The 27,413-nt window shown below is 49.2% G+C and overlaps 1 protein-coding gene across 2 annotated transcripts in view; it reads right to left on the reverse strand.

Annotated features, from left to right (window-relative positions):
* Window positions 1-7,071: 7,071 nt before the first annotated feature.
* The window catches only part of WBP1L (WW domain binding protein 1 like), a 58,341-nt gene continuing 37,999 nt past the window's right edge, over window positions 7,072-27,413 (reverse strand). For both annotated transcript variants that reach the window (XM_081822854.1, XM_081822855.1), the window contains exons 2-4: window positions 21,230-21,332; window positions 12,091-12,252; window positions 7,072-10,770 (exon numbers count right to left, since the gene is read on the reverse strand). In XM_081822854.1, coding sequence (XP_081678980.1) covers window positions 10,034-10,770; window positions 12,091-12,252; window positions 21,230-21,332 — 1,002 coding nt within the window. In that variant the 3' untranslated portion in view covers window positions 7,072-10,033. The remainder of the gene's footprint in view (window positions 10,771-12,090; window positions 12,253-21,229; window positions 21,333-27,413) is intronic.

Genomic DNA, 27,413 nt, shown 5'->3' on the forward strand with positions numbered 1-27,413 from the left:
GGGGGGAGATAAACATGTAAGTGGGAAGGTCTGGTTTGCATTTTTTTTTTTTTTTTTGAGAAGGAGGGAGGGAGGGAGGAGGAGAGAGACAGAGAGAGAGAGAGGACACACATGGAAGAGCAGAGGGAGAGGGAGAGAGAAAATCTTGAGAAGTCTCCACACCCAGCATGGAGCCCCCAACTTGGGGCTCGATCTCACAACCCTGAGATCATGACCTGAGTCAAAATCAAGAGTCAAATATTTAACCGACTGAGCCACCCAGGCACCCCTGGTTTGTATTTTTAAGACCGCCCTAGTTGCTGAGTGGAGATTGGTCTGAGAGGGATGAGAGCTGGGGCAGGGAGGAGGTGGTTGTGCTGGTCCAGGAGAGCGAGATCATGGTGGCTCAGCTCCCGGCCATAGCAGTGGAGACGGTGAGAAAGGGTGGGATTGTTTCCATTTTGAAAGTGGAGCAGATCTTAAAAAAAAAAAAGAAAGTGGAGCAGATCTTGTTTGATCCAATCAGGCATCGCTGCGCATACCTGGAGGGTTTGGCTTTGGGGGAGTGTGTGCAATCCACAAACTCAACCCACCACTACCTATCCCTCTGTCTTGGTCTGCAAAGACCAGCAGGTCTCCTTTCGCTTGTCCTGTCCTGGGGTGGACACTGCAGCGCCCGGCTCTGCCCGGCTCCCCACGCCACAACCCCAGGACGCCTGTAAATGCCTCACTAGAAAATGGCTCCCAGACTTCTGCAAACCTTGGAACCAGCACCCAAACCTTGGCTACTGGCCAGTTTGCAAGCGAAAGATGTCCCGAGATGCCCCGGGGAGAAACTGATCCTTGCCCATTAGCCTAGAGAGAGGCTCTAGTGCCAGCTCCCTGGCACCAGCTGAGCCAGGGTTGAATCATCCACCCAGTCCTTCTCTTCTGACTGAAGGAGGGCTCTGGAAGGGCCAGCGGGGCAAGGCTGAGACCCCCTCTGGCCATGCTTTCAGAAGATATCAACAGAGCCCCTGCAAGGAGGGAGGGACAAAGGTTTCCATTACAGCACACCTTCTTCCCTCAAAAAGCTTGGTTAATCCAGTGACAAGAGACTATTCCTTACTGTCCCCCCAACTCAGCCCTGGCCTTTACTGGACAGTAACCCGGGGGTCTTGCTAAAGAGCCCAAGGAAGAGTTTGTGGGCAGCCTGGTGAAATGCTGACACCACTGTGGGCCAATGGGAAAGGGTTTAACTGGAGGCGGCCCCTCCCTCTCCAAGGCTCCTCTGCCCCATCAGCTGGTCGCTGGTCTAGAGCCAAGCCACCCTCAGTTTAAAGCAGAGGGGAGCAGATCGGCTGGAGGAGCGTTAAGTATTCTCCTCTCCAACTATTGGATCAGATCATAGAGTGGCAGGGAAATGAGAGAATAATCCTGCGTTTTGAAGATGACAAAACTGAGGGCCAACTGAGGCAAGGGCAGGGGAGGTAACTTACCCTAAGTCACACAGCTCCTGAGCATCAGGGCTGGGACTAGCACCCAAGATTTCAATGATGCAGGAAGAGGAGCCAGACATGCTTTCTCACCCATCCAGTGTCCGTGCAGAAGGGCTCTGGGGTGTCTGGCCTGGGAGAGTACAAAGCTGAATGTCCTTTCAGAAAATGACCTCATGAACCCCGACTCCTGCCCAAACCGCCCTTCCCCTGCCTGGAAGGCCTTTTCCCACTGACCTAACTCCTCCCATCCTGAGTCTCAGAGTGCAAGCCATATTCTAGGGCATATCTCACGACCCCTAGACCACTGTGCTTGTACTCTTTTAGCACTTAGCTTCTGTTCCTTGGTACTGAACCCCACGTGCACCTGAGCATCTGCCTGGGCTCAAAATGGGTGCAGTGTCCCCCAAAGGCACTGCCCACCCCTATGTCTCTGGAATTCAAGACTGAATCTTCTCATGTTACTTATCTTGCTCAACAGCACCTGGCAAGTAGGTTAGACACACAAAAGGACTGAATCCAATGCTCTAAACCCCTTGGCTAATTGGTCCAGTGATAAATAGACTATCTCCTAATGCAGAAGGAAGCCCAGATTTTTGACAAAGCTGGAAGGTGTTTGCCAAGACCCCACAGTAACATTTTGAGCCTCAGAATGCCCTTAGCCAGTGATATGATGGTAAGTAAACACTAAACGACCAGTTTTCTGGTACTGCTGGGGAAGAGCCATGATTCGTAGTGTTTGCCAATTGCCATGATGTAAACAGTCCCCACTATGAGCAATTGCAGGCCACCCATGTGATGTCACTGAATACAGAGTTGGGAAGAGATGCTCGGTAGCATTATATGCTATTTACCGTTATGTTATATAATAAATAGCATTACTATATAATACCATTACTAATAATACCATTATTCCCACCATACAAAGATGTAAATAACCTCAAGGGCACAGATAATAGTAACATCGTAAAACAATTAGGAAATGATTAGTTTTGAGTATTTATTGCCTTTGTTTCTGTTATAATGTATTCAATTGCGGGCTTATATAGTTCACTTTTTTTAATGGTTATTTAATAGACAGCTCATAAAATTCCTGAACATTTAGGTAAGTACTTATTTATTTATTTTATTTTAAGTAGGTTCCACACCCAAGGTGCGGCTTGAACTCACGGCCCGGAGATCAAGAGTCACATGCTCTACCGACTGGGCCAACCAGGTGCCCCCAAATTCCTGAAAATTTAATAATCAGCTTTTGTGAACCAAAACAGCTGGCCCTCCCAGGAGAAATGGGCTGTCCTTGTCCTTCAGAAGGGCAGCTCCCCAGAGTCCCCATCCTGGGGGGAGGGACCCCTTCCCTGGCACCCTAGGTGTGGAGTGGGGGTGGATGAGAGTGAGTAACTGTTCTAGCGCCTCTGGTGGCCATAAAACCTGAAGCAAATGGGGAACTCTTTCTCCAGTCACACTCCTGGGTTTCAACACCCATCTCTGGAGGACAGGAATCTAATCACAGAGGCGAGAGAGTCTGGGAGGACTGGATGAGGAGGATCCAGGTTCTAGGCCCCTGGCCCCCCACCCCCTAGGTTCCAGGCCCTGGATCTTAGGCCCATTGCTAGCTTCTTGAACCTGTTTTCTCATTTGTACAGGGGGGTAACTTTAACTTACCACCTGTGCTGCCCATTATCTGAGGCTTGGGGGAGGCGGAAAAGCAGAAAGGGCCAGGTGAGCAGGGGAGCTACAGAAGATAAGAGGTCAGGCTGTGCCGGCAAACTGTCCCCGTGCTGTCATTTACAGACCCAGTGACCACGGGCAACTTACTCGGCCTTCTTAAACTTCAGTTTGCTCAACTGTAATATGGGCGGCTGAGGCGTGCCTAGAAACAGTACCGCCAACCTCACAACGTTGCTGAAGGTCAGATAGGGACCTACATAATGCATCGAGTGCCTTGATAAATACTGGCTTTGCTGCCATTGCCTACAGCCAGATCCACATAAGTCCTTCTCTAAGGACGAAGAAGCAAGTGTTGTTCAGACAGGTCTAGCTGAAGGACGGGACCTCCGGGAACCGGCCCGAATAGCCCGATGATCCCGCCGGCTGCCCCTCCCTCCTTTCCCAGCTGGGGCATGCTGGCAGCTGGGACGTGGGTGGAGAGCCCAGAGACAAACTTCTCACAGTTCCAACACGGAGGGAGTTTTGTAACATTTTCCAGCGGGATTGGGTTTCCTGAGACTTCTTGGTAAGAAGACATGCAAAATGGAAGGTTACACTGGTGGGGAACGGGCTTAGAGTGAGGAGAAACTTCAGATCAAACCAAATCCTCTTCTCCCCTCCAAGCCACCTGGAAGCTCTAACTTCTGAGAATTGTACAATGTTTCCTGGGGGACTCACCCTCCCTGAGGAAGTTAGCATTGATCTGCACCACCTATCCCAGGGGTGAGGCTGTTTCAGAGCTGAGGGGCTCAGGCAGGGGTGCCTGGCTCAGTGTGGGGGGCCTCTGAAGGCTTCTGACGAGGCAAGGGGGAACACGCAAGGGGGACAAAGAAGCTCCTGAGGAAACTGTCTGGCTCACCTTTCACTACGCTACTTGCCTGCTTATTACCTTCCTCTGGTTCTCTCTCACCTTTGAAAAGAAATCAAAAGTTCTTCACATGGCTTGTGAGCACCGAGTCTTCAGGGTTCGGGGTTCAAATCCTGGCTCTACCACTTACGAGCTGTGTGATCTTGGACAAGTTAGTCAACTTCTCTGAATGCTTCAACCCCTTTAACAAAGCAGTCCATACCTCAGATGGCTGTTTTGAGGCTAAAATGAAAAAAAATGTTGGTAAGATGCTTACACACAACCCAATAACGTGCAGTCAATAAATAGAACGATAAAGACAAATTAAAATATTTTTATTACCAGCTTACCACTCCAGATTCATCTCCTGTCACTTCCCAGAATGCAACATCTACAGAGATTAAATTGCTAGCAGCTTTAGACATTTCGGCCTCCCATGCTTTTGTGGGCTTTTCAGCACCTGGCACATAGTAAGCACTCAATATACCCAGAACTTACCTATAATTCCCTTTATACCTTTCTTCACCTGACAAGCTCAGCTTAGAGGTCCCTGCTCCAGACAGGCTACCCTATGCCCCCAGGTCGTTCTCTTCCACCGCATTCTGTGCACACATGCTTCATGGTACTATGCTACTAAAATGGTTTTCATGCCTTTCTTCCCCTCCAGACCATTAGCTCTTCTAAAGAGGAGTCTGGTCTAAGGCATATTTGCATTCCCAATGCCTAGTACATGGTAGGTGCTCGATAAATGCTCAGCTTGAGTAAGGCCAGTCACATGCCCCCAGGCCGGGAACCCAGATCCCGAATGCCTCCCAGGACCCACTGCCCTTCCCAGTAGGTTCAGGCAGATGCAAGTTTCCAGCAGGTTTGGCCAACAGTGGGCCAAACCTGCTCCCCCCTCCTTCTGAGTCAAACCCTGCTTCCCCCCACCACCCGGCTGAAAACAGAGGAAACTGGAGAATAGGGAGTTTCTTGAAATTTTTGTTCATCAAAACTATCCTGTTTTGTGCTTCAGAGCATTGGTATTGTCTCCACCTGAACTTGGTCACCCAGGGCAATAGAAAAGGAGGAACTCAGTGACCCAGGAACCTGGGGTGCAGTGAGGTCTGCTCCACAGACCTGGGCACCAAGGGGACACTGCACAGCCATCAGCACGCAGCTGGCAAGAAATGTACTGGTTTGTTTGTGCCATTCAGACATTAGATGACTGAAGGAACGAATGACGGACTCCCCAGTCCTTCCCTGTGGTTTTATTTTAAAGATTTTATTTGACAGAGAGAGAGAATGAGCAGGGGGAGCAGCAGAGGGAGAGGGAGAAGCAGGACCCTGGGATTCTGACCTGAGCCAAAGGCAGATGCTTAACCGCCGAGCCACTCAGGCGCCCCTCCCCGTGGTTTTAGAACAGATCTGTCTCTAGATGCTAACATGGCTCTCCTGGGCTTACTTGGAGGAGCTCAACAGTTTAGAAGGAACTAGGCAGCAACCATCCCACTAGAGTCACTGAGGGGCCAGAACTGCTCTGGCCCAAGGTCAAAGATGGGGGCAGGAGGCTGTCTGGCTTACATCGGGCTCTTAGGTAATAATAGTTTGGACTGCTGGGTAAAGTCAGGGACTAGGGAAGGCAATGCTGTCAGCATCCCCTGGGGGCCCATTAGTGAGCAGTCCACTGGGGGAGGCAGGAATGCCTGCTGGGAGGGTTCCAAGAGGTACATCATATTGCTTTGCCCACCTGCAGGCCACCCAAGGAGAAGCTGGGCTGGGTGGTGGTGTTCCCCTTCCTTGGCAGAGGTCGAAGGCTGTCCCTTCCCTTAGAGCAGGGATTTACAGCTGACTCAAAGTTCTAAGAGGACAGTCTTAAGCAGGGCTAAAAGGACAGTCTTAGGAAAGAATGACTGGCCCAAAATGGCAGAGGTTAGCACACCCGTTCTCAGGTCCCTCACTCCCTGAATCTGTACCATTCACTTCATCTCAATCTACCTCCTCTTGTTAACTATTTCATACGGTTGTTTTGTCTTCTGCCTGTAACTTAACTTTCAGAGGACGGGGCCTTGTCTTCTCTACTTCTTTCGCATTCTCCTCAGCACCCAGCACAGTGCTGGGCACAAAGTGGGAGACTCAATAATACATGTGTATCAAATTCCAGGGCCTTCCACATTTCTATCATTTTTCCCCCTAAAGATTATTATTCTTTTTGGGGCACCTGGGTGGCTCAGGTCATGGTCCCAGGGTCCTGGGATTGAGCCCCGCATCAGGGAGTCTGCTTCTCCCTCTGCCTCTCCACCGCACCCCACCCCCCAGCTTGTGCTCTATCCCGCTCACTCTCTCAAATAAAATCTTAAAAAGATTTTTATTATTTTTAAGTAATCTCTACAGCCAACGCGGGGCTCGAACTCACAAACCTGAGATCAAGAGTCCCATGCTCTGTGGACTGAGCCAGCCAGGCACCCCTCTATCATCTCATTAAAAGATCTCACGAGGGTGCCTGGGTGGCTCAGTCAGTTAAGCATCTGCCTTCGGCTCCGGTCATGATCCCAGGACCCTGGGATCGAGTCCCACATCGGGCTCCCTGCTCAAGGGAGTCTGTTTCTCTCCCTGCCTCTTCCCCTGACTTACGCTCTTTCGCTCACTCCCTCTCAAAAAAAAAATTTTTTTTGTTTTAAATAAAAATTAATGATCTCACGGAGTGCTTGCTTTCTTTCAAATGCCATTTTAGCTTCCAGGTGTCTAACAGAACTTGCTTCTGCTTTTTTGCGTCCAATTTTAACCTGTGTGGGATTTTACAAAGCATTCCAAACATCAGAAATACACCCTCAGCAGAGAGAGGGTTTGGGGAAAACTCAGGACAATGTGTGGCCTCAGCAGGAGCATCACCCACCTCGCCCTTGGCCCTGTGGTCTCCGCTCAGGCCAGGGGCCTGCCCTCAACTGCTGGGTGCCTTCTCGAAGCCTGTGTGGAGGAGGGAGAAGTGTTTGCAGTTAGCCACCTTGGGGGTACGACCCCTGAAGTCTGAGGGAGGAGGGGGGAGAAAAGAACAAGGTGCTGCAAGAAAAAAGAAGAGTCACGTTTTGGGGATTGTTTTTATTTGGGCTTCTCACAGTGGATAGAGCCACTCTGTCTTCAGAACAATCACAGCACAGGAAATGCGTCACCGAGGCTGCCCAGAAGAGTCTGACCAGCTGAATCTTATTGCTTAAAATACACGTATTCACAATAACTGACAAATGGTGATGTGCCTCACACAGGAATGTGTTAGCATTTGCAAATCTCCCGACTGTAGCACCAAACCCTCGGCCAGACCAACCCTTTCCTTCTCTGTTCACCTGGAAAACCAGAGGCAAGTCGGATCTCCCTGGCCTTCTATCGAGTCCTTCAACTCCCTATTTCCATCTCTCTACTGGCAGGGGAGCCCAGCTGGCAGGGGCCAGACTGCGTGACCGCTGGAATCAAGCCCGGCTCTAGCTGCGGCCTCGCTTCTTCTCACGCCTGTAGGGCAGGTCGCTGCAGTGAGCCCAACAGTTGACGCGCGGGCCCGTGCCCCACTCCAGCCGGGGAAGGAAACTTGACAGGGCCAGAATTCATCCATTTGATCAGTTAATTGAAGCAGGATTCATTTTGGTAAAACTTCATCTCCTTTGAGACTTCAGTGAGTTGTTTGGGATTTTATTTATTTATTTGCTTTACTTTTATTTTTTTAAGAAGGTGGAAGAAAAGGCATCAGAGGGCTGCTGACGCACTCCCGCCTGCTGTGGCCGCACACGGGCTTGCGTGCATGCACTGGACCCTGGCAGAGCGAGGCGAGCCCTATGGCACTGCGGTGTCTGCCAAACTCTCCTGGCCGTGGTGGGCAGGGCCAACGTCCGGGCCATAGCTAGTCCAAGCGTGTCACTGAAGATCCAATCAAGCTTCTGTCTGAAGTTCCACCTTCGCCTTCTGTGCCGAGTGGTTTTGAACACCCCCTGGGGGCTGATACCGAGGGCCAGGAGGAGCCCAGGGAGGCAGACAGGTTCAGAGCACGTTTCCACTTACAGGGAACAGAACACAGGCCTCCGAGTGCCCACGGAGCAATGTGCAAATTGCAGGGCTGGGTAGAGGAGAGCCTCCACTCCGAGCACAGTTATCTCTGGCAGACGTGGGGGGTGGGGGGGGTGCTGCCATCGACAATGCTGCTGGATACACCCGGGTACACAGTCAGACATTTGTTCAGTAAACAGTAAATGTGTAAAATAAATTACCTTGAGCGGGGCCATATCTGCTCCAAATGTGTGGTTGACGAGCACAATGGCTGCCATTCAAAGTATATTCACAGGAAAACAGGGCTGGGGGCTCACACACGACACACAGACACACACAGGTTATCCAAAAAGTCATTGTACACAGACTTCACTTTGTTCAACATGGATTTTGGTTTTGTGGACTCCGAATGCAGACACTCGTTCACCTCACAGCCTTGGATTTGTCTATTTTTGTACATACATATATATATATATTTTTTTTTTCCTTTCTTACTGTAACGTCAATGACTAATGTGAATATCATCGTTCAAGAGTGGGAAAAGAACCAAACTCTTCATATGAACAGCACTGGACAGGGAATGTGAGTTTTAGCTGTTTGCTTTCTCCATCAGGTTATTCCTGTCAAAGCTCAACTGGTTATCTGAAGCCAAACTACAGTAATAAGGATCCTGCGGTCCTTCCGGACCACTGCCTTCGCCCTCCTACCTGGGCCACTCAGGCTCTTTACGGAGGCTACAAAAATTAGTCACCCCACTCAAAAAGGGGGCTGTGGAGAGGCAGGGGAAGGGCATGAAAGCCACAGATAACCAAGCCATTTTTTCCAAGTGGTCAGTTTAAAAATAAAAACAAAAACAACACAACAGAAGAACTCATTCAGAATCAAGAGAAAATACTGTGTAAAAGCCAGGCTATGGGGCTGCCCTTTCTTAGGACCCGCAGCCTCCCTTGTTCCTACGGGAACAGTGAGGCACGGAGGCCTGCAGACTGTGTTTTGGGTGGGGGAGGACCCTGGTCACCTATAGGGTCAGCCCGAAGGGCAGAGATGCAGCAAGCTGCACCAGATGCAGCTCCATGGCTTAGGCTCTGCTGCGCTCCCACAGAAGTTCCAGAGCTAGCCCCCACCCAAGCCTGCACACAAAACATCTCCTCCCGGCTCAACGGCAGCCAGGCTCTTTGAAGGTCAACTTGGGATAGAGGCACAAACTTCCCTTTTCCAGAACAGAATTCTTGCCTGCCCGCTGGTCAAGTTCTTGTTTTCAGCTTGCTTTTGCTGTTGCTGCTGTTGTTTTTTGTTTAAAGAAAAACCAAAAAGAAGGTGACATAATGTTCCATACTGAACCAGGCTGTGGCCAGCCAGAACCTGCTGGGAAGGGCCCCTCAGGGATGCACAGTGGTACATCGACCTCATCACCTGGAATCTGAGGGAGCAGTAAGCCTTCTACCAACCTTATAACTGCCTGTCCGCTCTCATCCTCCCCCAGGACTAGCCCAGTTCTGGCTCTGCAGACCTTGGCAGCAGGGGCTGACAATCCCTGGGCCTCTGTGGGCTTCCTTCTTCTCCCAGGGCTGAGACCTGCCACCTCTCCCGGACTGAGACACAGCAAAGTTCTCTTAAACAAACACCAGAGCACCAATCCACTCCACCACCAAGGGTCACCTCAGGGCACAGTCTCAGCCCCCTCCTTGGGGGCTTCTGAAACACACATCTCTCTGACCCGAGCAGGCAGTGAGATATGACTTGAAAAGAGAAGAAGGGGACAGGGCCGGGTAATGAGGAATGAGTCACAGAACGAGCCAATGTGTCGGCCCTCCGAGACACTGTGCTCCCGTGGGCGGAGAGGCCTCCACTCCCCAAACTGTACCTGGAGGTGCAGGAAAATGCAGGCCGGCGGGGAGGGGGCGAAGAATGAAGCGGCTATACCGCTTCCTCTGAAAGTCACTTAATGCTTCTCTCATGGTGCTCCCCTGCCCTGGTTGCTTTGCCAAGTTCTGAGGCGCGGGCCGGGCCCGCTCTAGCTGGGGGAGCCGCCGCTCTGCGAGTTCGGGGAGTCCTGCTCGTTGATGGTGTTCAGCAGCAGGCACGCGGGGGGCCGCGGCGGGGGCGGGTGCCCGGGCTCTCGGGCCCGCTCCTCAGAGGGCTGGCAGAGGCCTTCCTCCTCGTCACCGGGGGGCCGCACGTGGCAGCTGTCACAGAAGTCCAGGGGCCCATCCAGAGCGTCGTCAATGAGCGTGTTGAACTCTTTGAGGTCGTCGTCATGGTGGCCCCGATTGCACACGCACACCTCAATGCCCGAGTCACCCGTGAAGCGGCGATGTCTGCCAGGCGTCTTGTCTTTGCTATCGGGGAGGGCGCTGCCCTGCTCAGAGCCGTAATCTCTCAGCAGCTCCTCCTTACAGTCGGAATCTTTGTCCAGGAAGGCCCCAGGGGCCAGCTCCCCCAGGCCGGCCACAGAGCCACTGGGCTCCATTCCAGGGGCTTTGGTGGCTGCTGGGCTGGTGGGTACGTCGGGGGGCTCAGGGTCGGCGATGCTCGGGGGTCGCGTGCTGCTTCTGCTGGGCCCGGACAAGGGACTGCTCTGTGCCCCCTGGGGGCCCCTGGTGGGACCGGCGCCTGGGGGGCTGCCGCCTGGGGGGCCACACTGTGCAGGCAGCTGCTGTTGTAGCTGGAAGGCACTGTACGGTGGGGGAGGAGTCGGAGGTCGGTTCACCACTTCCTCATAAGGAGGTAGTAAATAGTTTGGCAAAAACCCTAAAACGGGGAGGCAGGGAGGAGAAATTACCGCACTGGCAACTGTTCTAGGACAGACTGCAAAGCTCGCACTCAACATATGCCTCTTCCCACCCCCAGCATACCCACCGAGGGCCGGCTACAGCTCTTGATTGTGGGCAGGGCGGAGGGGCGCGGCAATTTTGCAGAGGAAAAGAGGGACAGACCGGGAGTGACCTAATCTGGCTTCTTGAAATCTGAGAGCCCCTGAACCTGCTTCACAGGCAGGACTCCTGCTGGTCTGGAGTTAAGGCAGAGGGTTAGGCAAATGTGGGGGATGGCCAAGAGATCATTTCTGCCCAGAGCGTATCTGTTTCCACATGCCCCCGAGTCTCATGTTTCTTGCTCAGACTGTGTCCTCCGTCTGCGTCCCATAGGCCTCAGGGTCAGGGACCCTAATTTAAGACTTCCTGACCGCGTTTTTCTTGCCACCCTCCCACCCTTCCAGATGTATGGGCTATGAAAAGGGCCTTTTCCTGGGAGGTTAGAAATCTGAGGGGCCGGAGGTGGTCTGGAAAGACAAACTGAACCTCCTCCTGACTCAGATCAGGAGCAGGTGGGTTACCAGCGAAGGGTGAGGGGCCTGCCGACCAAGGCTTATTATCAACGTGCCAGGTAAGTTGGATTTTGAATGTGCTGAATGTCTCAAGGCAGAGATGGTCTGGTTTTAACAATAACTGCTAGCATTTATTGAGCACTTACTATATGCCAGGCACTGTGCTAAACACTTAACCCTTCTAGATGGGGAATTCCAGACCTGTGAGCACTTTATTCTGTAGAACACACTGTAGAATGGCTTTGGACAAGCTGGGCCTCCAGGGACCCTTTGAGGGTCATGGGTAAGGAACCCCCAAGGAAGTCAGGTGAATGTCCTTCAGTGAAATTTCTTGGTTCTCAGAACGTCCCAGTGTTACCCCCGACGTGCCCTCCCACGTGCCCCATTCGTGGCAGCCTTTGCTCAAGGATATCACAGGGCACTAAGCAAAATGGGAGGATTTCAGGCCACAGCCATCTAAATCCTGATTCACGCACATCACACACCCTCTGACTACCTGCCTTAAGAAAATCATCTGCTAAAGGATCAGACACCCGGTCAGAACCCAGTCAGTGTGGGTCTGGAATGGCCCAGGGGCTCTAGGGCGCTGCATCCACAGCACCTGCTCCTCTCTGCTAAAGGTGAGTGCCCCCTTATCCCCATACCTGTGAGATTCTGCACTATGCTGGGCAAGGGGGCCCCCAGGGGCCTACAGTCTGGGTCCTGGGCTCCCGAGGGTGGGGTTTGGTGGCTTAGGGTGTACGTACTGAAATAAAATGGCAGCGCTGAGTAATTGTGGGCTTCTCGGTAGGCGATCAGGTTGATTTCATGCTGCCGCTGCTGGGCCTGAAGGCGATGCTTGGCTCGGCGGTGGTGGCACACACAGCAGCAGCTCAGGATGATGATGATGGTCCACACCAGCCAGAACCCTGCGGCCAGGGAGGCAAGGCAGAGAGGCACACATGCACGGTGAACACCAGCTAGAGGGGCAGCCTTCCCAACAGGGGGTCCCCAGACAGTGCCCACCTGGTCGAAGCCAGCGCTCTCAGGCCTCACCTGGTGAATTCACATTTGGAACCCGTGTTCAGTTTCTGTCAGTGTTTGTGCCAGAGTGAAAGATGGGATGGAGAGGGCAGGAGGCCCCTCTCCAGCACCACTGGTGCTATGTTTCGGGTTTGACGGGCATTAAATATGCTCACCTTTTAGGACAGCGTCCTCATCCTCTCTTAAGGGATCTCTGAGAAAAATGCTTCCAGCTTTCTTGTTACCCATCTCCCACCCCCACCCCCAAGCCCTGCTCAAGGCCTTAAGGCTGGTTCCCAGCCTCACTTCCTGCTGCTACACCAGGCTGCTCACCAAAAGCAAAGGGCCCCTCAAAATCCCAGCAGATCAGCAAATGCAAGGGGCCGCAGAGGGGCCGCCTGATAAGGGAATTCTTAGGGTTCTCTTGATATCACCAAAAAGATCATGGGCTCTTCTCTATCATGTTCACCAAAAAGATCATGGGCTCTTCTCTATCATGTACACTGGTATAATACAAGAGTCACTAAAGTTACAGGGGGAAAAATTCTAATTGCCTCAGGTCCATCTCTTCTCTAGAGAGTGTAAATGACTTCCTCTGCTCTTGATATAATCTGGTACAATTCCATCTCCTACAGTTGCAAATAACACTCCCACCTCCCTTTGGCCTGTGATTTCATTAGACTCAGGGCCATTAGCAGCCTCCCCTTCTTCCTTCTTGCTCCAGAGAGGGGTAGGTAAGGGAACAGGGGAGAAGGCCTATAGCCCTCTCTTCTCCAGGCAGATTATTCTTCTCATTTCCCACTATGTTCTTGGATCATACTCAGAGAATCTTGACAAACCCCAACAGAAGACCCCCTCTCCAATCTTCAGTTGTAAGCAGAAAATCCTTTACAATTTTTTTTAAATCAATGAGCAATTTTGCTTTAAAAAAAAGAATACTTTTTTCTCAATGAAAAACTTATCTGAGGAATAATTTTAAAGTGAGTTGTTATTAAGTGAGAAAAGATGATTGTTCATTTGTTCTCTATTCCTGAATAACTTCAATTTTTTCCCATTACCAATGCTACATGTATTTTTTATTACCTACTTTGCAATTATAAATTTGTGTTTAGAATCTAAGTATTTCCACGTGTCTCTTGTCAGAATGAGTTAAGATATTTTTTTTTTAAAGATTTTATTTATTTATTTGAGAGAGAATGAGAGAGAGCACATGAGAGGGGGAAGGGTCAGAGGGAGAAGCAGACTCCCTGCCAAGCAGGGAGCCCGATGCGGGACTCGATCCAGGGACTCCAGGATCATGACCTGAGCCGAAGGCAGTCGCTTAACCAACTGAGCCACCCAGGCGCCCTAAGATAGTTTAAAAAAAAAAAAAAAAAAAAGCCCCAGGGCGCCTGGCTGGCTCGGTCGGTAGAGCATGCGACTCTTGATCTTGGGGCTATGACTTCAAGCCCCACACTGGGTGTAAAACCTACCTAAAAAAACAAAACCACCTTTCCCCCACACAGACCCAATATGAATAAACCTCTGATTTTTGTTTTCTATTCGTGCCAGGATATAATATTCTAAAAGATCGTACTGACATTTAGGGTGTGGCCTCAGACAATGGCTCTTTCTGTCCCCCAGGGGTGACCCTGCTGCATCTCCCCACAAAGCCACCTCTCCAGAGTGAGATGGGATGACAAGACAGCCGCCTGGCCCTCGGGGGCTGGCAACACCACTGGATGGCTCCTGACGGCTTTCAGCCCATGTCAGTGTGCAGTGGAACCTTCTGCTGAGGCCTGGCAACAAGAGAAGAGGCGGAGGACAGTGGGCTGAGGATTTCGTCCCTTTATCCCCTGGCAGACACTAGATCTCAGGGTTGTGGGTTTGAGACCCACGGAGGGTGCGGAGGCGACTTAATAGTATCTTGAAAAAAATAAATAATAAGATCTGCCCAAAGAACCTACACATAAGTTGAAGTCAGAAGTCTCCCTGTGGTCCTTCCCAGATTCACTGCGGACGTTTGCTTAATTCCACTTACATTTCTCCCCTACGGCTGCTGGCTGACTGAAGACCAGATAAATACTGTCACAGGAGCCTTCAGAAGTGGTATGAGGCCAGAAAGGAGCTCTGGGAGCGAAGTGGCTCCCTGATGCTGTCCTGTAAAATCCTCAGTGCCAGCCTCCTGGGGGGCGGGGGGCTGTGTTGGCGAGGCAGGCAGCACAGATAAGCACACTGCATTCTGCTCAGGGGCCCGGCTCCAGACGTATTTGAGAGTCCTGTCTAAGCGGTTCTGGACTAGCCACTCTTCCACATTACTGCCTTTCTCTCACTTGCCCAGCATAATCTCACAATCCTTTGTACTTCTGTGTTGTGTTCTAATTCTAAAAGCACATTCTCGCATGAGATAATTGCATCTGACTCGACTAGTTTTCACCTCCCAAGTCATTTTGTCAGTAGTTTCTTACCTAAAGGTAAACCAACTTTTAACCTTTATGCTGCAGTATGAATGATCTAGGGGCAATATTTCTTATTTTATAACATGATTTTCTTTTCTTTTTTTAATGTGTTGTTGTTGTTGTTTGTTTGTTTTTCTTGTTTTTAAGTAAACTCTACCCCCAACGTGGGGCTGAAACTCACAACCCAGGGATCGAGAGTCCCATTGCTCTCCCGACTGAGACAGTCAGGCAGGACTTTATTTTTTTAACATACGCTTTTAATAAGAAAAATCTCAGGTACTGGTTTTCATGTTGGCCACATATTTCTGGAACTTCATGGCCCCCTTATGATTGGGCAAGGCTTGGGGACTGGTTCTAACTAATGAACAAGTGTTGGAAGTGAATTCTGTCACTTAGAGGTCAGGACATCTCTTGTTATACGTAAGACCTTCCTTCCTTTAGTCCTCCTCCTGCCATGACAGTAACATTCCAGACAGTGACTTCAGAATAAGTCTGGCCTCAGGATGAAGAAGTGGGAACCAAGCTCCCAACCAACCTGCGATGGACATATAGTGTGAGAAGTAAACATGCTGTTGTAGGCCACTAGGTTGGACTTTTTTGTTACTAAGCATGACCTATAGCCTATCCTGACTGACACAGCATCTTTATAGGCTTTTCTGGGGAAAAGGATTGAAGCGTCCATCAGATTCTTAAGGGAATCCTTGATCCAGAAAAAAAGGCTGTGATCCACTGAACTGGAAGTATAATAGAAAAAGAGAGCTTTTTTTTTTTTAATTTTAAAGGAAAAACTAGGCAGGGCAGAAGGAGACTGGGGGAAGAAATGAATCAACTGGAACACACACCCTTGCCAAAACTGCCTTAGTCATATCTAAGAGAGCACCAAACAACTCACATGTTCATCAAAATTCCACCACCCTACTTCTTTTAACGTAGTACTATGGGTAGAAAAACTCTCCCTACTATGTACCAGTTGTATGATGTTATATTTATCTAGGTCTCAAACTGAGTTCTAATTTCTTCATTTCTTTTTAAGTTTTCATTTATTTATTTATATAATCTAACCTCTACACCCAAACTGGGGCTCAAACTCATGACCCTTCGATCAAGGGTCACATGCTCTTCCAACTGAGCCAGTCAGGTGCCCCTAATTTCTTCATTTCTTTCTTTCTTTTTTTTTTTTTTAAGATTCTATTCATTTGTCAGAGAGAAAGAGTGCCGCTGAGCAAGGAGCCTGATGTGGGACTTGATCCCAGGACCCTGAGGTGATGACCTGAGCCGAAGGCAGACACTTAACCCACTGAGCCACCCAGGTGTCCGTAATTTCTTCATTTCTAATACAGTATGACAAAAGATTATTTGTGTGGATCAAAACTGACAGAAAACTAACTTGGAAGCAGAATGGGTCTAGTGGCAAGATGGAGTGTTAGCACAGGCCCAGAAAAGACCCTTAATGAGCGGGTCCCACTTGATGGAGTTAATGTGAGAAGGCAGAAGGCATTCCTGTCTGGCCCTCACAAAATGGACTCTCTTGGGAGCCATTTTAGTCAAAGTAATGTCCCACCAAGTTTAAAAGGAAGAATACCCAGACTAGTCCCTATGGAGTTGTACAAACTTTTGATCTTTTCATTAGATCTCACCAAAAAGGAACTAAGTTTAAAAAAGAAAAACCTAATGAAAGAGACACACAAAAGCACGCCCTCCTCCCCAAACACACACCTACCCAGAGATTACATTCCCCAATGACAACTTTGAAAATTGTGACCTCATGGTGGGGAGCATTTGTCATGCTAAGCAAAACAGAAAACATGTTTTGAAAAACAATCACAGTCCAATGTAGGAACTGAGTCATGTGCCCCGAGCTCACTATAAACTTGGGAAAATACCACTCCCCAAATGGGCAGGAAATTCCTCATTAGGAAGCCAAAGCACACTGTAAATTAGCTCTCCTTCTACCCCACAGGATGGCAGGTGACCTCCCTGGCCACTTGTAGCTCTCAGCAGGAGCTCCTACCATAGCCACTATGGAAAAGGCCTGAATTTGGGCAAAGAAGACCTCGGAAGGCTTACAAGTTCATCTCAAAGACTGGACAAGTTTCGTAGAAGCACGACTGTAGTTACCAAAGAGAAGAGGCAGTGACCTGGGTTTAAATCACAGCTCACAAAACCACTGCCTAGCTTTGTGATCTTGGTCATTTTGCCCTCATCTGTAAAATGGGGAGAATAATGACCTACCTTACTAGTCGTTGTGAGGACTAAACGAGTTAATACTCAGAACCAGGCCTGGCATATAATAAGTTCTCTAGATTGTTATTACCATCGTTGTTACAGGTGTGACAACAGATGGGAAGGGTTTTCTTTCCATTTCTCTTTTAATTCCCCCCAAAAGTACTCCATAAAAAAGCAAGGGTGAGGAACAAGTCCAAAGTCTGTTTCTAGGTTCTGTTCTTGGCTAAATTCATTGGAAAACCAGCCCGAGTGCTACTAATCAACCTGTCTTTGTCCAGAAGCCTGGACCTCTAGGAGCAGGGGTCCAATCTCGGCTTAGAAGAAGGCCCCAGCTTCCACTCTCTACTCTGCTAAGGGTGGCAAATACTCCGGGCTTCCATTGTGAGAAGTTCAACAATGGACATCTTAAGATAAACTAAAAAGAAAAAGAGGTGAGAAACAAGCTGGGCAGTCTTAAATGAATTTGGTCATAGTCTGTTTCATGTCACCTCAGGGGAATTCCACTGCCCAGAAACACTCCCTTCTCCCCAACTAAAGCCCAAACAAGGGAAAACTGATGCCCGACTGAAGGTCCCTCAAATTATCTCAGGAGCAGAAATTCCCAGCTCTGACCTCTCCCTGGACAATGTAGCATGGTGAGTGGAAAGAGTCCTGGGATGACAATCGGGAGATCCAGGTTCAGGATCTTTGGCCTTAAGCATATTGGTAGCCTCTCTCGGTTTTGGTTTTCTTCTTTGCTCTGCCTGTTCCATGAAGGGCATCCTCAGATGGAAATTAAACATGCACAACAGAGACCCTCCACAACTGGGGCCCATCACCCCTCCAGTCCGGCACACAGAGTTCTGGAGGGGGTTGCTTTGGAGTGAGGCACACTGACCCTACCAGTCAGCTGCATCCAGCTGAACAGTTCCTTCACACTCCGGGTCCTGACACATGGGGGTGATATATATACCTCGCAGGTTTGTTCTTGGGGAGAAAGGAGACTATGTGCATGAAGATCTTCCTCGGCGTCTCACATGTAGCAGAGTTCCAAGCACATTAGCACCCTCATCTCCAATTCCTTCCCAGACACGCCCCACAGCCCCTGGGGAAAGGTCAACAACGTCATGCATACTCTGTTCTTTCCCATGGGGCCCTGGCCTATGGCATTCGCCTGCCTGAGAAACCATTTCACCCTTCTTCCTGTGTTTAAATCCTATCCACCCTTTAGGGCCCACTTCAAATGCCACCTCTTCCATGTAGCCTGTCTGAACCCTGCCTAGCCAAAGTTCTGGCACATACATTCCACTCTCTACTTTGTCTCACCAGTGGGGCATCTTGTCTTATCTCCTCTCTCTGCTAGGAGATTCCCTGTTGACGGCAAGGATTATGTCTCCCTACAGTTACTAACCCAGAAGAGTCTCAGCCTCAAGTAGGAGTTTGTCACAACTGCAAATTCTCAGGTCGACCTCAGACCTATTGAATAAAAAACTGGGAGTAGGGTTCAGAGATCCATGTTTTAATAAGCCCTCCAGAAATTCGGAGGCTTGCCAAATTTTGAGAACCACTGGATTAAGGGTTTACTGAATGAATAAATGACTGAATAATGAATTAAAGTACAAGGGCCATGAAAACGCATGGGATAATAGTAATGATGATGACCAGCTCTGACAGCCTCAGTGGTAAAACAGGACCTTTGCTTCTCGTCTGACGCAGGCCCAGTGATGACTACTGCATCAGTTATGACTGAAAAGACATGGAGAAAAGGAGTCTGTAAGTGGTGTGTGTGTGTGTGTGTTTGTGAGAGAGAGAGAGAAACAGTCTTCAGCCCACAGGAAGACTCAGCTCCATAGACGTGAACAGGTTGGTGGAAATGGCATTTTCTGCTTTTTTCCCCTGAGGCCTTCTCCATAGGCAACTATGGTTAAAGAGGTACTCTGTCTGACAGAAACTCTGCCAAGAATTTTCTGGCTGAAACTTCTTTCCTTCCAAAGGAAAGAGACAAAAAGAATAGCACAAAGCCCATTATTTTCACATGTCAGGAAAAGTTTAGAGACAATTAGAGGGAACAGGATTCAAAGTGACCAAAAATGCAGTTTTGATTAAGAACTGAAGGGGCTCATCCCAACACTCATCTTCCCTCCTATCCACACATCAGGCGGAGGCCAGGACCCTGATAAGGAGGAAAACGCAAGAATTCTGAGGGGGGTGGAACACTCGCTGGGCACCTCCTGACCAAGAAGCCATTTCTGGGCACCAATGAGGACAGTTTTGCTTTGACAATCTCCATCCCTCCAGAACTTGGAAAGCATGGGGTAACTCATAGAATGGTGAGTCTTTTCTTCCCATCCACATTCTGGTCACTGACCATAACTGGAGAGATAATCAGCCACTCAGCAGCTCCTCCTCTGGCTTTCTTTAAGCCCTTGGGGTGAAGTGCCTGGTTCCCAGGCCACCTCCCTGCCATCTGGGTCTCCCTGTCCCCACTGCCCCACCCCCTACCCCCCGCCCCGGCGACAGTGACCCAATTCTGGTGGCTACTGGGCCTGCTCTGCCAAAAGCCCAGGAGGCTCTGTCAATCTGAGACGAGACCATCCGCAACCCCATGTCTCTCCACAACTGATGCCACCTGGGCCGGGCCCCGGAAAAACCAACCGCAGCTCTGTGGCTTTTTGGCAGCCCAGCTTGGACTTTTGTATTAACAAGGGGTGGGAGGGAGAATTGGAGCCCTGTTGTTATCTGCATTTTAAAACATTTAAACACAGTTTGTTCACCTGCTTGGCACTTTGTGTTCTCTAGTAAGTCCCTCCACCCCATCCCTTCTAAAATAGCAACAATCCTGGGTCCTCCTTTGCTATTGCTTATATTCGCAGAGGACTGGTGCAGACACCCCAAGCCCTGTCCTCTCCTTACGAAGGGACTGTGCACTTGGCTGCCCCTGGGATTCCTCAGAACAGCAGACGAGCCAGTCCTCAGTCCTCGAAAGGGAAGGATAAGAGTGAGGAGAGGTCCTGTTTGGAGGAACCACTCCCACTGGCTACAAGATACATTTACATTTAGAGGGAGAGACTGCCCAGCCAAGAGTAATTTCCTTTCAGTACCAAACAATAGCCCTTCTAGCTGCCTTCTGACCACATCACCAATGCGGGGGGAGTGGGGAGATCAGAGAAGGGGAGAAAGGACAAGGGTGACGGGGGCAGGAAAGGCCTGCTTTGACAAACCAGCCTAGTTTGTTTCCAAATGGAGGGAGTGATGGGGGCTTAGAACTATCTGGGGAAACAGGCTACCATTTCTCCTCTCTACAGACAGTTGTGAACCAGCGTGCTGCTGGTCACCTGGGGACTCTCTGCCCTAAGGACTCTCCTGTCCTCCCGTTCTTTGTCCAGCAGCATCCTGTAGTGTCTCATCAGAGCTTCGAGAAGACTGAAGTGCAAAGCGTGTTAGTGAAACCCTTGAACCTGGCTAGGTCCCTGAAGATTGTGCCAATGTCACCACCCTTGTGCAAGTCTGAAGGTACAAGTTCATGGCCTCAATCAAACCAGTGGCGAGATGAGGACTGTTTCCACGCAGCAATTAGCTGAGAGTTAACAGGGGAGATGGACCAGAGAAGCAAGCCTCCAGACATTTCAGCTTGAGAACTGGGAAAGAAACAGGGGGGGCTAAACCTCTAGACTCCCTCGCTCTGGGAGGGCTCCATGAGCAGGGGCCTAGGGGAAGGCGATCCCTTTGACAGGGACCAGACACAGAGGCAGCTCCTTGATGCTCTGTGGGGAATTCTGGAAGCCATTAAGGTTTTCACAAGAAAACGGCATTACAGCTATCCACAAAGCCTAGCCTGGCATTCACAGCGGCGTGGCTGCTGTAACCTCTCTTTGCAAAGACAGCAAAGCCTGGGTGTCCGGCGGGCCACAGAAGGATGTGAGTTGTCACTGCTCAGCACATACTAGAGGGGGCATCAGAGAGAAGCCCAGGTGGGAGCTTCCTCAGCAGACCTGGTAACCACGGCCTCTTCAGAAGGCTCAGACCTTATTCTCTAGTCGTCAGCCCTTGGTGCCTGAAGAGCACCAGACCACTCCTCCTCTACAGAGGACGTGCTTCTGGAACCCAGCAACAGATTCTACTCACAACACTGCCCCGGGAGAATGAGAAAAGGTGCCCAGCCCACTGCTTCCCAACGGGCGGAGACAGTAACCAGGAGGACCCTGGGGTGCCAGCGACCCCCCGGAGGGCAAGGACTTACACCAGAGTTCATAGTAGTAGTTGCAGCACTGAGACTGTCCACAGCAGTGTCCTGTGTCACAGATGTAGCTTTGATTGTTGGTACCCACACAGGTTTCCTTATCCTAAAAAAGAAAAAAAAAAATTTGGCATATGAAATTACAGCTTTTAAAGATTTTATTTATTTATTTGAGAGAGAGAGAATGAGAGAGAGCACATGAGAGGGGGGAGGGGCAGAGGGAGAAGCAGACTCCCTGCTGAGCAGGGAGCGCGATGTGGGACTCGATCCTGGGACTCCAGGATCATGACCTGAGCTGAAGGCAGTCGCTTAACCAACTGAGCCACCCAGGTGCCCTGAAATTACAGCTTTTAAATGCCACTTTTCTTCTCATCCCCTTCTTCCTGGTTGTCTGCCCACCCTCCACCAAGACAGTCTAGATCAATGTTTATTCCGTGAAGAAAAAAAAAATTAGAACCCACAACAGCAGCAGACTGAAGAAAAAAACAAAGGTTTATGAAAGGGGGAAGAGGATTCGGCACACAAAGCCAACTGGTAAAGAGCGAAGTTTTCCTCAGAAAGGAAACGGATGCCCCACTTTCTTTATGTCCAAGCAGAAACACTTCATGTTCCGGTGTTACACTCAGCTGGTAAAAAGATGATGGTTCTCGTGTAATTAGCAGTACTTTTTAAATAAAACCGGCTTTTCTGTGAAAGTTCCTGGAACCAATTAATGCAGTACATATTCTAGGATCAGCATTGAGTCCAGTCATTCCGTCCTTCAAAACACACACTGTTCAAGGTTAATTACAGGGTGATTCCAAAGAGGGCCAAGTTAACTTGCCACTAAAATTCTTCACTCTTAAGAAAAGGGGTTACCGGGCACCTGAGTGGCTCAGTTGGTTAAGCAACTGCCTTCGGCTCAGGTCATGCATGGTCCTGGAGTCCCGGGATCGAGTCCCGCATCGGGCTCCCTGCTCAGCAGGGAGTCTGCTTCTCCCTCTGACCTTCCTCCCTCTCATGCTCTCTCTCATTCTCTCTCTCGCAAATAAAAAAAAAAAAATTAAAAAAAAAAAAAGAAAAGGGGTTCCTGCCCAGCTGACCTCATCCAGTTTCAATGTGCTAGATAATTTTTTGCTTATCAAATGATCTCTTAATGATCTTGACTGGACCTAGGATTCACACTGTGCCTTGTCAAGGACAGTTCCAGAAAGGGCACTGCTGAGTAACAACCCCGAAGTGTGCCAAATTCTATTCACAGCCCTGGTGGATGGGGATGGAGTGAAGACGGTTTTTTGACATTTCACATTTAAGATATGAGAGACCCCCACCAGCCAACCTGAACTTCAGCCCCACATGTACTGTGGACCCCACCACACATATGCTGAGACCTCTAAGTCTCAGGTGCTCCATGTGGCTTTCAACGTTTATTCTAAACAAGTAACACATCCATTTACTGGACACACTGTCTTTGTGCCAAGCACTGTGTTGGGTATGTGGGATACAAAGATGAATAAGACATTGTCCCCATCCTCAAGAAGCTCGGGGTTAAGAAGGAAAAAAAAAAAACATCCAAAAACAAAAAAACCCTGCTCAGCAGAGAAACTAAAACCACAGTATTGTATTTGCGGCTATTCAGGCTGACCCTGCCCACAGCATACATCCGGGCGGATGCCTGCCAGTGGAAACTTAAGTCACACGGTCAGTTCCTCCTCTCCCGGCCTTGCTCTACACTACACTGTCTACTTGGCCAAGGGTATAAACAAGGCACTCAGGCAACCGGCCACAGGGCTAAGGCTGGGTAGAGACCGTTCAGGTGCCTGACGTCACAGGGACAGGGCACAGCTAAAGACCAGATCCCGGGCTCAGTGCAGGTCTCTGCCACCAGAGGCTCAGGCATTTCCTGGTCTTTAAGATAAGAGCCTTATGGCCTTGTGTAAAGGGGTTTGAGAAGAAGGAAACATGGGAAAGGCATTGGAAAGCTCTGACAGCGAGGGTTTCACAACATCGCCAACAGAGTTCTTCCCACCTCTGCCTCTTCCCACGTCCACCGTAAGCACAATGGAGGCGGGGGGTGGGGGGTGTCCAGTCGGAGGTCTCCTCGGAGGCCTGGTGCACGAGGAGAAGGCAGATCTGGGCTCGCTTCTTTTGCTAGAACACACCCTCCCTGACTTCAGAGCAAAATGCTGCTTTCATAAGGACATCAAAAAGTTTCTCCCAAGTTTACCAGGCCCCAAAATGCCATTCTTCTGGCACTGGCTCGCAAGACCACAATTCAAAGTGTCCACATAGTTTCTAAAAGGGGCTGTGCTGCCTACAACTCCAACACATGAAAGAATCCAGTGACACTTCTGCCTCGGGAAAATTCGCCAGATGAGGTCCAGGCTCTGAACACAAGGCAGCCAACTGGTCCTAAGTGTGGCATGGAACGGAACGCATTTGAAATCTAAACAAGTGGTATCCTCATGACCTACTGGTGTCAGCTTTTCTTTTGGCTTTTCTATCCCCCGGCACAGGAAGCCTGGTCTAAACAGGACCCCGCTCTTTTTTCCTGCTCTGCCTCCACCTTCCTAGGGAGAGCCGAACTCTAGAAGCATCATTTAATCCAGTGTTCCTCAAACACTTTCTACCCAGTAGATCTTGACCCCTGTTCTCCTTCCCCTGCCCCCCGACAGAGTTTGCAGGCTGCCTGGGATGGTCTTGGTGATGGAAACTGTCGTTCTCTGCCACAGGAGGAAGGAAAGAGGGTGGGTGGTTAAGGAAGACAAGAAGTGGGCTCATGCACCTTTAGCAAGGAAGAAATGGAGGAGCAGGAGGGTACGTGAGATGGGGAGTCCCAAGGTAAGTTCCTCCAGAAACCTGCTGGTAGGAAAGGAAAATCCCGGAGCCTAGGGTTTGGCCCTGGCTCTCTTGGGTTTGGTCTTCTCTCTGGAGGACCAGGACATGGACACAGGGGCTCTAGGAGGAGTTAAAGATGCTCTCCAATGTCTCCTTCAACCCTAAGTCTTTATTAGCCGACCCACCTCCCATCCCCTCCCACAGCGGCCTTGAGTCAACACAAGGGCTCCTGAAATCTGTCTCCTCTCATTCAAAGAGATAGCAAAGAATAGCAGTGTGCAAACACTGCCTGGTGCTCTTCCAGCCTTCCCTATACAAGGAGCCTAATCATGGATTACCTGGAGGACTCCCAGAGACCTGTGAGGAAGACACGGTTAAGAGGCAGGCAGACCTGGGTCTAAAGCACAGCTCTTATACTGGGCTTATTAATTAACTGTGCGACCTTGGGTAAGTTACTTAACTTCTCTGAGCTCTTAATATCAATGTTACTCTGTGAGCCATTATTACTGGGCATGAAAGACCATCTAAACGGCACTCTGCATTCACTTAGAACTACTTCGCAAGAGTGAAGTTCACCGGCAACGTGGGTTGCTCCAGACTCATGAAGAACAGAAAAAGCAACCGGAGAGAATGCAGTGGATAAAGTTCAAATATGAAAAATTCTCAACACCTTTTATGATGAAGATTATTCTCTGCCTTGCTTCCAAGCATCTTCAAGCACTTTACACATATTATGTTGTTCAGGCCAAGTCTTAAGGAGTGGGCAATAAATATCCCTCCCATTCCCTCTCTCCAGAGAGTGAACCAAAGAATGAATTGTGCTCTCCCTATGGGCAGGAGCTCTGTCTCCTCACCTACCTAACCCATTCCCAATATGAGCACAGGGCTTGGCGCATAACGGTTTGCTTAAAAAAACATTGGCTATTCAACCTGGGGTGAATAATATAGCTAATGTGGACTGAGCACCTGCTATGTGCCAGGCATGTTCTAAATGCCTTACACGTATTCCTTAATCTTAACTTGAAAGCAACTTATGAAGTGAGTAGTATCAGGAAATTGAGGCCAAGAGAGGCTGAGTAACTTGCCTAAGGTCACACAGCTAGGGAGTGGTTCAGTCTCTTTCATTTGGCCCCAGAGCCTAAGCTTTTTAAAACTAGTAAGCTTTAGCTGCCTTGGATGAGGTTATACTTCTTCAGTTGCTTTTCATACGTCAGTTGCTTAAATAAACCCACTGAAAGCCCCAAACCAAACAAAATCAACATTTTTGTCTTTGAAGGAAAAAATAAGGACCCTGCCCTTGTGGAGCTCTTTGACTTTGGGAAGAGGATACTTCATCTTCTACTGGACAGCGAGGAGGGGCAACATGCTCAGGGCTCCTCCCTTTTTTGCTTGAAATGTTGTTTCTTCATATACTGATTTTTTGAAAAGCAGAATGCTGTTTCATCCCAGTGTGGAATGTGGGACCTTCATTCCTTCCTTCAACATTTACTGAGTACCTGCCCTGTATCAGCAATGAACTGGATGGGGAACACAATGGGCAAATGGTCAAAATGGTCATGCTCTCTGTCCTCGTGGAGCTTGCAGTCTAGTGAAAGATCATAAAGTAATCGCACAGATGGAACTACAACTAGCAAGAGAAAAATATATGATTTGGTAAGAGTTTACAAGAGATAAGACCTAGGAGTTAGTCATGAAGGTCCAGACAGCTTCTGTGACAAAGGTAAGCTTGAACGGAGATTGCCAAGATGGTTAGAAAATTAGTAACCAGGGAAGAGGGATGGGGAGAACATTCTAGGCAAAGGAGAAGGTACAAGCAAAGCCCTTTAACTAAAAGGAGATGGTTGAAGAAGTAGGTAGAGAAGTTAGGTAAGTGGGGACCAGACTGTGCAGGGAGGTGACGAGATCAGATTTGCATTTTAAAGATAGCTCCATCCCAGTCATTTTTTCATTTGCACAAAACTGCATAGCCAAAAAATTGCTAGAAATGTAGAACTTGTCATGAAGAAACCGTGTGAATAACACATGCTCTCATGCTGAGGTCTCTCATCTCAGGAATGACCGTGGCAATGACCGTCAGCATCCTCGTTTGTTACAGGTATGTGTCTTCAGCCCAGATTTCACAGTGACGGGCTCCGAGATACAGGGCACACATGGTCCTCAAACAAAAAGCACAGGCACAAAGAAGAACCAAGCAAGACCAACACTGAATTGGAAAGAACATTTTTACAACGGAAAAGGATGAATAGTATACCTTCTGCACATATGCAAAAAATCATCTCATCTCTTTTGTGGCAACATAAACTGTGGGACTAACAACACTTTCCTCAACAGTTTCCATCTCTTATAGTTGCTGTTCTCAGCTAAGCCACTGTAAAGGTCAATTAATCAGCATAAGAACTTTCCAAGCGCCAGCATAAAGAGAGACACTAGGCAGTAATGGTTCCCCAAGGATGGTTTTAATCTGCCAATTTATGGGTTGGAAAACCCTACTAGTAACTGGCAACAGCATCTTCAGGTCCTTAGGAAAGCACCAAAGTTTTAGAGTTTAAAAGTAAAAAATAGGAAAATTGAAATCGTTCACAGGTGTTAAAGCATAGGACACAGTCTTGGCTGCTGGATATGAATGAATTTGGAGCACCACTTCTGGCTTTCCCTACAGGGAGAAGGAAGAGTTTCTTTTTCTTTTCTTTTCTTTTTTTTTTAAAGATTTTATTTCTTTAGGGGCGCCTGGGTGGCTCAGTCGTTAAGCAACTGCCTTCAGCTCAGGTCATGATCCCAGGGTCCTGGGATTGAGCCCCACACCGGGCTCCCTGCTCACCGGGAAGCCTGCTTCTCCATCTCCTACTCCCCCTGCTTGTGTTCCTGCTCTTGCTAACTCCCTGTCAAATAAAGAAATAAAATCTTTAAAAAAAAAAAAAAAGATTTTATTTCTTTATTTGAGAGAAAGTGAGTGAGAGAGAGAGATAGAGCATGAGCGGGGGGAGGGGCAGAGGGAGAAGCAGACTCCCCACCAAGCAGGGAGCCCGACGTGGGGCTCAGATCCCAGGACCCTGGGATCATGACCCGAGCCAAAGGCAGACGCTTAACCAACTGAGCCACCCAGGTGCCCCAAGAAGGAACAGTTTCTAATCAAAATGTCCAATTCCACAAATCAAAGAGCAAATACATATTGATATCCCTCCCCACGTGCCAGGCACTGTGCTGGATACTATAGCTACAGCAATGAGCAAGAGATTCTGGGGGAAGAGGTCCTGCTGTGGCAAGAGAGCTAGGTTGGTAACTTTAAAAATTCTTTGCCAAAACTCCTAGAAATAGTGGCTATATAACAATATCCTTTTAATTACACAGCTGAGCTAGCAAGAAAGTAAGG

Source organism: Leptonychotes weddellii, chromosome 6 (assembly GCF_054177405.1).
Source record: "Leptonychotes weddellii isolate Sample4059 chromosome 6, ASM5417740v2, whole genome shotgun sequence".
Classification (NCBI taxonomy): Eukaryota; Metazoa; Chordata; class Mammalia; order Carnivora; family Phocidae; genus Leptonychotes; species Leptonychotes weddellii.